Genomic DNA, 11,040 nt, shown 5'->3' on the forward strand with positions numbered 1-11,040 from the left:
TGGTTCTTCTGGAGTGATGTCTTCTTCCTCTCTGAGCAGCCTTCCAGCCCATGTCGGTACAGGACTGGTTCCACTGTGGATAATGACTCTCTGACCAGCTTCAGCAGCATCTTCATAAGGTCTTTAGTTTCTGTTCTGGGGATGATGCGCACATTTCAACCAGAGCACTTCATCTCTGGACACAGAACCACAGGTGTGCCTCCAGTTAACTCAAATGTTGCCAATTAACCAATCAAAAGCTTCCAAAGCCATGACATCATCATCTGGGCTTTCCCAAATAGTTTGAAGGCATCTTCGTGGATGTAAACTTCTGACTTTAAAGGAAGTAGTAAAAAGGTTTCATGTCTTTTTATACGGTGGATGTAAACTTGTGGTTTCTACTCTACATGTGGCTCAGTGACTCCTGGTGCTCAGACTGCTGTAGGTTTGTCTGGTCAGTGACTCACCAAACCACCACCAGTACTCACCAACTGAACAGAAGCAACATGATGTATGGAACCACACAGAATCAACACGTCAGAGAGCGACATGAACAGAAGGTAATAGGACACAACTTTATTGAAACAGTCTCAACCAATAACATCAGTGTACAAAGAGGTGATGGCGCAAGAGGTGACAGTGGGTTTAAAAAAAAAGAAAAAAAAAAAAAAACATTAAATGCTTTTATGAAAATTAAAAGATCAAAAAGAAAAAGTGGCTGACAGCACAGGGCAAAAGAAAAATCATTTTCATGGAATCAGATCGACAGTGGTAGGGTATTTTTTGCATTTATTTTGTACAAAAAATAAATTAATGAAATCTTTCAAGTTTACAGGAATATCTATTTGTTGTTGTATATCACACAGACTTGCTGATAATCCTACATGTGGTGAAGTTCAGCATTTTGTGTTAAAACGTTAAGAGGATCTAGACAGACCAAAGCAGGCCGACTGATAAGTAGGCTAGGAGTTAAAAAAATAAGATTACCAATGAGAAACAAAAACATTGTTATAAAAGTGAGCTGGGACAAACACATTCAAAAATCCTGAATGTTCAACGTGGCGCAACTTGACGGTCCTCAGGATCCTTTAGGATCGCATCGCTTGAGCGTTACCTCGAGACAACCCTCGGGGTCCTTGGGCAGCTCCTCGTTTGTAGCCTTGCTGATATCCATCCTGGGAGAAAGAAGAACAAGTTTATAAAAATGATCCATCTTACAAATGTGACAATGCAAAGCCAACACATGACTAGCAGGATAAAGTTATATGTTATATGTTATACTGGCTTGTTGGTGCATAAACTCTTACCCGCTGGTAGGTGCTGTTGGAATAGTCCCGAGACGTGTTGAACTGGGTCTGACCATAACCACTGCTGGGAGCATTTGAGAAAGGAGGGCGATAGCCTTCATATCCGCCTGGTCACACATGAATTAACAGTAAGTTCAACAGCCAATGTGGGATTAAAATGAAAAATAAGGACACATAATTACTGCATCTCTGTCAGATATAGTTTGATGCTTGTACCTCTGAATCCGTTAGAGGAGCCCCGATATCCGTTCATCATGCCACGAGCGTTCCTGGGTCCCCCCCTGGGCACAGCCCTGGCGTTGTAAAATGACTGGCCAGGCTGCCCAAAGCCTGCGCCTGGAGAGGGGTCTTCATGGCCTCCTGCTGAGGGCATGACCTGGTCTTGGGGCTGGAATCCACCAACAACTGGACAGAAGAGAGACGTCTGTGATGCACTAGTGGTTTGTTACTGATGTAGTTCTGTTTTAACACAACAAATGAATGAATGCAAGCTGACAAAGTTGCTTTTTTTTTTTTTTTTTGCTTGATGGAAAGGTGAAGGTGAAGCTTCAGAGCCTCTTAAATCCCCCCCTCACCTCCACACTCTTAAGGGCTTCAGGGTTCACTAATAAACACAACATTTCAAACATTTCTGTGAGTGTTCCCTCAGGTGTAGCCTCACCTGACTGTAATCTCTCCTGTGGGATGTCCGGCTGCTCGACGGTATTCTCTGCCTGGCTGCTGAAGCCCTGTCCATACCCACCAGGGAACTGGCTGGGCTGCTTCAGGGGGTCTGCTTGGCCATCAGTGGCTGGAGGTACAGGTGCATTCAAATTAAATACCTGAAAGGGAAAGGAAAGATTTTCTCTATTTCAGTTTGTCCCAACATAACAACTTCTGTCAGGGCCTGGAAAGCTGCATGTATAACGACTGGGAAATGTTCAACTGGTACCTGTTTAAAAGGTGCACCAACAGGCGACCCGGTTCTGCTCACACTAACACAACATGTTATCTGGCCTTGGATATCTGATTTGCGTTGCTAACTCTTAGCTTGTACACGTGTTGAAACTGACAGCGTCCGACAGAACTTACTACGCTCAAACATGTTCACCACTGCATTGTTCAAATGGACCCAGATAGAAAGCGTACCGCTTGCACTGACTGGAAAGGTGCTGCGTTGACATTGATGCCTCCAGTGTGGGTGGGTTTGGAGACAGGTGGGAAGGCAGAGGACAGGGAACTTGGGGCGGGAGACTGTTCAGATGACAGAGATGTTAAGGTCTGAGTAGGTAAGGAGGAAGGAACGTGGAAGGCAAGGAAACAAGGAACGTGGAGAGATCAGCAGGAAAGGTGGCATTTTTCCCTCCTTACAGCTACCCTCTATCTGCTAACGTTCAGACGAATCAAACACCTGGGTTACACATAGCAGATGACATCAGGACATGTAGGAAAGCATCGCTTTAAAACTCTTCTATGAGGATTAAATGTGATCATTAAATAAGCAATATCTGTACGACTTTATTGAACGGCTGCACAACCTTTTACCAACTCAACAGAACCCTGCGTCCTGAACCGTTTCCTGTTGTGCTTCCACTCTACTCACTTGTGAGGATTCCTGTGGTCCAGACACTGTAGATGCTTGAGGAAGTCTGGACTCTGAGTGGACTGTTGAGAAGAGAACAAAAACAGAACAACGTTGCTTATTGATGTATTTCAGATAATTTATCCAGAGCGTAGTGACCGGAGACGACATGATCTGTTCAGAGTAAACCAACTGGCACACACTTGAAGGGGCTCCCATCTGCTGCAGGTCAACAGTCTGCACCGGCTTCATGGGCTGGGCCGACACGATGGCTGGGTCCAGAGCCTGGCCGTCAAACTCCAACATGGAGTCCTATCACAGCCAAACAAGAGCAAACATATTGCTGGGTCATGGATCAGATTTACAGGAGCACAGGAACTAAAGAATCTGGGATCAGTCTCTGGCAGCAAAAAAGCTTTTCTATTAAAATCCGTTTTTCCGTGGGCGTATCCTGATCTTATTGCACTTATCTTTTTGTATTTAAATTATTTTTTTTAACCTTATTTTATATCATTTTTTAAATTACTGTTGATTTTCAGGTTAGTAAACATGTTTATCTGGTGTCCACCTATAATAATCAGACGCTACACTAAATGCTGAACCTTCTCACCTGCATGAAGTTGTACGTCCCCTGCATCTGGGCCATGAGGTCTTGTACTGCCTGCTTTCTGACCACTGGGTCGGGGGCAGGAGCGGGAGCGACTTGGGTCACAGCAACGGTTGGTTCTGGAGCCAGCTGAGCAGGAGGCTGGTGCTGGAGGGAGTTCACCATCTATTCCACACAGACACATGAGAGCACAATCAGACACAAGGAACTCAGGAATACGTTGGGTGGTCGTGGTGGTGCAGCAGTGGAGCCCACCTGAGCCTCCACGGTCCACTCCTCCACTTGGTCTTTGTCTGGACTACTGTACGTAGTTTCTGGAATGAACTGTCTGTTTACAAACTGTAACAGAAGACACCATAGCAAACGTGTGTTAACAACAACCAGAACTAAACAGGAAAGTGCTGATCCGTATGAATTCTGAAGCAGAAGTCTCACCTCTGTGGTTTCCACTTTAATGGGCTCTGTGTATTTCTCGTTTGTTAATCCTTCTGGAGACGAGAAGAAAATGTGACGACGTGTTCTTTCAGAGAAAAAAAAAAAAAAAATCATGCATTTATCTGCCAAGGTGTTTGTATGTAGCTACCAGGTTCTGATGGCTGCTCCCCAGGTTTGGACTCAGCCACCACAGTCGGCTCCTCTTGCTCCTCCTCCACCTCACAGGTCCCGTTCTGGTGAGCTTGTGCTCTGTCAAAGTAGCCACTCAGCAGCACTTTGTCCAGGATGTCCTTCAGCGCCTTGTCTGGAACAGAGACACGAGCCAGAGAACAAAAGCATTGTTAATGACACAGCACTCGTTTTAACACCTCAGATGCTCCGATTGTCTCCATCACGCAAAACCACGAGTGAAGCATCTGATCTGCCCCCAGCTTTTCTCTGTGGACTGAGACGGCAGTACAAAACATAAAGCCACAGTCATAAAGAACTATGTTCAGCCACAAGAAGAACAAGTGACGAGGCCCTACAGAGGCCCGAGGGCTGGACAACGAAGCCAGTTGGACATAGCAAACTGTGCAAACTGGCTCAACAAAACCCAGTCAGCGATCACGGGTATCACAACGGTTCTTAGCAGCTTTCTTGTTAACTCAGGCTTCCTGCTTCTGACTCGGTGTCGCTCCTCTTCTGCACAAAATGGACCGATGCTCTGCTGCCTCCTGCATTCAGCAAGTTGTTTTATTGTGGAGCTATCAGGAACATAAAACACTCTGACATTTAACAGCACTGCTAGTGCAAGCAGCACAAGAGAGGACCTGTTAATTGTGTGTTAATATATATGTTTTACCGATCAATGCAGCGAGTCTTTCAAAACAGACGGCTGCATATTAGAGCAGCTAAACTTTGATGTTTATATATTTAAACATGATAATGTATTGAAGTTCATTTTGGTCTCACACTGTCCCACGATGCAGGATATCGCTTTAACTTTTGGCCATATCAAAGTAAAATGATTATTATAAGTGATTGAACATTGTCTGTAATAAATACAAACATTCTCTAATCTGTGTTTTATTAGCTGCTGCAAAAATGGACTTGGGAGCAAATCAGGATCAAATATAAAAAACATATTTAGGCATTTTCTACATCACCGACTGAACACTTGTAGGTTTTCCACGGCAACGCATACAGTCTGGTTTCATTTAGTGATATTACTGACGCACAACATGACAGGTTTGCAGACGTAACGTATTTCCTCAGCTGAGACTCCGTATCACACATAATCGTCAGTAAACACATGAGTGAAAAGGAGACGCTTCTCACAGCTCATTTAAATCCAAAACTCTAAAGAAAACGCCTGCGGATCAAGTCTAACCAAGTTAAAAGAGATCCACCTTCCTCAGACTAAAAACTACAGTTTTAGGCTCAACATACCCCCTTACTTGACCAGTTTTGCTCGGTCGTACAGTCCTGGTGAAAACGCTGTGCACAAGTGTGTCCCCTTCTATTTACTGCACTTAAAACAAAATGATAATTCACGGCACTATTTCTTAAACCATCCCTATTTTACAAGCAAGTTCCACAACAATGAATACGAACGGTGTGTGTGTGTGATGTACAGCCATGACTTACACGTGGACCCTGCCACAGCCTTGTCTCGGCCCTCAAGCAGCTCCCACAAGTGTAGTGAGGCCTCTTCATATTGGTCAGTCAACCTAAAAAAAAAAAAATCACACAGCACGGTGAATCTACAGTGTAGTCATATATTGTTTGCCCTCCGACTACAATATTTGTGCCACTGAAGGTCACAGATGCCCTCTTACCTGACGTCATAGTTCCTATCAGGTCCCACCAATTTGTAAAACTCATCGAGAGATTTGAGGTCAGCGTCGGTGAGCAAAGGGGAACCGGTGGCGTCGGGCCGTTTAAGCTCCTGCCTGACACTGTCCTCTCCCAACTGGTCCAGTAAGTACTGAAGCTCCAAAACCGTCTTCAGCCGCCGTTGTTCGGTCTCCTCCCGCTGCAGCTGTTCCCGCCTCGCAGATTTCTTCACCGCCTTTTGAATCTGAACATGCAGATGTGTTAAGCAGCCAGTAATCAGTGATTTCTGGGGTATTTTATCAGCATGTGGTGCGTCTGAGCGATATCTCTCAATGTAGAATTTGCTTTTAGAGTTATGAGCAGTTTAAAAGTCTGGACCCACCTCTTGGCCCAACGCCAGGAAGTTCTTCTGCAGTTCTCGAGCAAACTCCAGGTTGTTGGTGATCTCTTGATACTTCGACAACGCCTCCTGTAGGCGCATCATGGAAAGAATGATGAGATTTGTGTACCGTAAAAAAAGAATTTAAAAACTTCTTCTAACAAAACATGGGCAGTGATTGATAGAAAACAGTGATGTGGTTGTAATACAGAAAAATACATTTTTAAATTTAATCTTCACTGCACTTGAACCACAGCAAACGAAGCAGTGATTTTCTTATCTTACCAGCTGATCCTGATTCAGTCTTTCTCCCTTATTCTTCTTTGCCTGATAGTCATCCAGTTTGGACTGTGAGAACATTAAAAACATGCATTATTAGTGGCTGAAGACGTTAGGATGGATAAAATCAGAAAAGAGCCATAGTTTACAGGCAAAAGTTAGGACATATTATTACCAAAACCGAGGATGGTACAAGCTGCTGCTATCCATCGTGTGGAACAAATGGGGACAAAGTCTCGTTTAAGTGAAATGAAAACAGTTTTTTGACTATGTCTTGCTTGCATAATGACCCAGAACATGCACAACACTGGAAGACTGCGCCTCGTTAAACCACTTTTAATTCTCTTTATTATCTTCAAAACAGATTCCATCACCTGCAATCTCCAAAATCAGTAAGTGTGGCAGCTGTGACACATCGACATGGTGACAAAAGTCCACCACAACACACACAACAAAGACTCTCACAAACAAAAAGAAAGGAGCGACAACACATTTTAATTTTTAAGGAGTTTCAGGTACCTTTTTCTTTTCCATATTGCGGACCTTCTTGTCCATCACACCAAGAATCTGCTTCATGGCCTCAGACTGACTTCCATTTCCCAGGTCTGGGATGGCAGCCTGGAGAGCATTGTTGCCAACTGTCGCTGAAGGCATCTTTGGGGGAGAAATGCATTACAGACATTAAAAGATTACATTTCAATGTCTGAATAAAAGAAAACAACTAAATGTGTGGATGAGCTGAGGATTCAGATGAACAGATTTGATGCTGAGATTACCCAGAATATTCCTCTTATGTAATGTTAGTAGCTAGGTCTTGAACGCAGCTTGCTTTGCTTCACCAACTTAACATCAGGATACTGAACCTGAACTCCATCCCATCACACCGGGCCAGCCAGCTAATCTTCTACTAGGGAAGTAATTAGGGCTGCCGTCATTAGTCGCCATAATCGATGAGGTTGATGCTTAAAATGAGATGAATAATTTGAGTTGGGTGGGTGTTACTTCAGACTTTATCCGCTATAATGAATGTCATGGTTCCAGTCATCGGCTAGCTGCAGCCAGTTGGGACAATAATGGCAGCGGCAGGGTCCAAAGATCCAAGGCTTTGAGAGTATGGGAGTAATTCAGACTATCACAGAACCAAAAGAGAGTTTGTAAACTGTGCCAGACTTTAATGGCATACCACAGCAGCACAGCACAACTGACTGCTCCTCTCCTGCTCGCAGTATTTTAATGCAATCGAATGCCAACAAAGCTGTACTCATTCACTATTTTAGCAGGCGGCTGTGGCTCAGGTGGAAGAGCGGGTTGTCCTAATCACAAGGTTGGCAGTTCGATCCCCTCCACATTCGACGTGTCCTTGGGCAAGACGCTGAACCTGAAGTTGCTCCTGATGGCAGGCAGCACCTTGCATGGCAGCTCTGTGATGTACGTCGCTTTGGATAAAAGCGTCTGCTAAACGAAACAGTGATGGAGAAGCTACTTGTTAACCAGACAGTCACTTTGAAGCTGCTGCTCTGCATCACTGAACCCTGACTTTACAACAACCCGTCCAGCAGTCATAGTAAACTGCTGTGCAGCGAATTTGTCAATAATTTCCTAAAGTTGGAAGCTACAACCAAAGTCAGGAGAAAAGGAGCCGCTTGTGCTGGTCTGTGCTATTTGACTTGATTTAGGGTTTTGATAGAACCTTGGATTTATTTAGAGTTGCTCTGCCAACCTGAAGGCTTAGCCCTCTTTTTATTTATCTTTATCATGTTGAAGTTTCCAGTTCAACCGTATAGTTTTGCACTTTAACGTGTAAACCTAAAGTACTACCAGGGTACATCATACAATGACACACAATATGTCGAAATATAAATGAAATTGAATATAAATAAAGTGAAACCAAATCAACTGGTCATTTTTTGCTTTCTTTGAAGGAAGAGTTTTCTTTTAGATTAATCGGTTAATCGGCTAAATAGTCGTTTCTTGGCAGCCCTGGAACTAATTAACCCGATTATGGTTAACCTGAGCCTGATGTTGGTGGCTAACTTGTTGGTTAACGCTAGAAACGTGTTCACTCTGGTTTGAGGACGCTGCACTGAATCAGTCAGAGGAAGTTAACACACATTAAAATGTCGGCCTTCTATTCAAAGTTGGAATCCTGGACGTTAGCTCCCCTTGGAGACACCGGCTAACCTCCCTGACAGATGCTAGCAAGATGTAACTGAGGCCAAGTCACGAAACGCTGTAAACGGCTCTTTCTGCCGTCGCTGCCGACACAGTCGTCCGCCGATGCAGCGTTAACGTTAGCTAGCTGCACCAAATCACATTAATAAGCGCCGTACGACGCTCCTAATCTCCGCGTCCCATTGTTAGCTGGCCGCGGTAACGACAGGCGGCTAATGCCCGGAGTTCACCGGATGTCAGTGAAAACCGGCCGTTCAATCAGTTCTTATCGGTTCATATGAAAGACCGTCGACGTTTAGCGTTAACTGTGAAAAACAAAGAGCGACTCGGGGCGACGCGACAACTCGTTTTCGGGCAGTCGGCTCGAGGAGACATGACTCGAGACGATTTGTTCAACAAATTCAGGCTAAACAGCAGCAAATGTGACGGTGGCGGCACGAAGCCCTTACCTTTATACTCTTTGTCTTCAAAGAGATTGCCTCTGTCGTGTTTAACGTGAGCTGAGCAGCGCCTAGTGCAGTCCGTGTGTTTTACTTTAAGTGGTGTTTTTCTAGAAGGATGCTCAGGCTCTCACCGGCCAATGGCTGACTAGCTGCTGCTGAGCTAACGGTAGCGGCTACCAGGACCCCGGCGCTGGCCTCCACACCGCCTGACCGTAAATCAGCACTTTTTAAACATGGCCTGAGGAAACACAATCCTGCTGCTGGGTCCAGGTGTGCTGCACCCCGTAAATTAGTTTTGTAGTTTCAGCTGCAAACATCATAATCTTTCAAGAGACTCATGATGTGGTGCACTTTCAGATTTCAATGGACCATCTGTACATTTTCTTTATGTTACTTGCACCTAACAATTTATTGAAACTATCAAAATGTCAAATCATGTTAAATATGTAATTGTTATTAGTGTCTTATTTTACCAAACACTTTCCTCAAAGGGAACTGTCTGGATGTGTTTCTGTAATTTTGTAAAGTCACCTAACCGTGACACGTGTTGTGAATTGGTGCTATATAAATAAAACTGAATTAGGTTTATGTAGTTCCCAGTGGGAGTCTCCATGTTCTCCCCGTGCAGCGTGGGTTCTCTCCGGGTTCTCCGGCTTCCTCCCACAGTCCACAAACATGCTGAGGTTAATTGGTGATTGTAAATTGTCCGTAGGTGTGAATGTGAGTGTGCTTGGTTGTCTGTCTCTAAGTGTAGCCCTGTGATAGACTGGTTACCTGTCCAGGTGAACCTGCCTTCACCCTGAGTCAGCTGGGATAGACTCCGCCCCCCATGACCCTAGTGAGGATTAAGGGGTGGAGATGGTGGATAGTTCTCAATGGCACATGCAAATTCCAAATTTATGTCTCATAAATTCATACATTTAGAAACAGTGAGGTCGTCCTGCACCTGAACCTAACATGAAAATAAATTATTTCCCACTACAATGGCCTAAATACTGTTTCAAAGCCTTCAGTAATACTAGTTTTGTTAAGCCGTCATATATTTTAATATTTTTGCTCCTCTAATTGATCTAAAGCTTTAGTTAAACGTAAACACATTCAATCTAAAATACAAGACTCACTCGTCCATGAAATATTTCTTTTCAGTCTGCAAAATGTTTGTCTTTCTGCAGGTTTTCAAAATGCCCAGACATTCAGAAATATTGCAGAGGGCATGATCTCAGAGACCTCAATAGCAGCTCTCAGCACTGATTGTTAGCCTGCTCACTGGTGTTGGTGTGTTTCATTTTGAAGTGCTCTGGAAAATTACAGGATGCAAACTGGGTTTAGAGAGAAAGAAAGAAAGAAGGTCCCCTGGTGTGGATGTGAGGTCACTCCTCTGAGCAAAAATAGACCACTGCTGTGGAAAACTGATGAAATGGATGAATGGGACACATGTGAGGAGACAAATGCACGCAATAGCAGCAGATGACCATAAGATGGCGTATGTGTCCCAGACACTGCTGGGAATCCCACTTAGACTTCTGTGGCTGCTGTCTCAGATGGTCCTCTAATGTGTCTCCATTACCACAATGGAGAAGAAATGTTAAATAAATAGTTTTCTCTCTGTCTTTTTAGTAGTTTTCACTGATGCATGGATACAGATAATTGGCACCCTTGCGGGGGCGTGGACACTCGTAACAAGTGTTGAAATGAAAGAACTTAAAGCAACACGTGAAATATCAAAGAACAGACGTTTTGTCAGTTTTTAAGTGTCAGTCAGACTGCAGCAAACCCAAACACAATCCAGTGCACATGTGGGCCTGTACTAACCGTGGTAGTGTGGATTTAATACTCATGTGTAAAGATCAGGACCATCAGTGTTTATACGAGCCAAATGAAAACCTAATACAAAAAAAAAAATGGCTGCTTTCAGATGAGAATGAACGGCTGATTAGCAAACGTTTGTAGTTATGTAGTCTTCAGCAGCTGATCCAGCCACTCTATTATCTGTAGTATCATCCTGATGGTTTGTCCCATTATGGACATATATATAGTGGAGGATTCAGAAACATTATCTT

General features: G+C 44.0%; 1 protein-coding gene across 2 annotated transcripts; it reads right to left on the reverse strand.

Annotated features, from left to right (window-relative positions):
- Window positions 1-535: 535 nt before the first annotated feature.
- On the reverse strand, window positions 536-9,143 carry LOC103356992 (caprin-1-like). 2 transcript variants are annotated; one of them, XM_008281355.1, is made up of 17 exons: window positions 8,987-9,143; window positions 6,885-7,019; window positions 6,372-6,434; window positions 6,090-6,176; window positions 5,710-5,951; window positions 5,519-5,601; window positions 4,038-4,193; window positions 3,890-3,942; window positions 3,710-3,793; window positions 3,458-3,619; window positions 3,051-3,159; window positions 2,869-2,930; window positions 2,415-2,519; window positions 1,948-2,107; window positions 1,503-1,691; window positions 1,287-1,393; window positions 536-1,154 (listed from the first exon to the last, which is right to left on the reverse strand). In XM_008281355.1, the coding sequence occupies exons 2-17, from the start codon at window positions 7,017-7,019 to the stop codon at window positions 1,068-1,070; spliced, it is 1,884 nt and encodes a 627-aa protein (XP_008279577.1). In that variant the 5' UTR covers window positions 8,987-9,143; the 3' UTR covers window positions 536-1,067. The 2 variants fall into 2 exon arrangements, with proteins under 2 accessions (XP_008279577.1, XP_008279578.1); XM_008281356.1 differs by lacking the exon at window positions 2,415-2,519.
- Between the last annotated feature and the right edge of the window lie 1,897 nt (window positions 9,144-11,040).

Source organism: Stegastes partitus, unplaced genomic scaffold (assembly GCF_000690725.1).
Source record: "Stegastes partitus isolate 25-593 unplaced genomic scaffold, Stegastes_partitus-1.0.2 Scaffold232, whole genome shotgun sequence".
Taxonomy (NCBI): Eukaryota; Metazoa; Chordata; class Actinopteri; family Pomacentridae; genus Stegastes; species Stegastes partitus.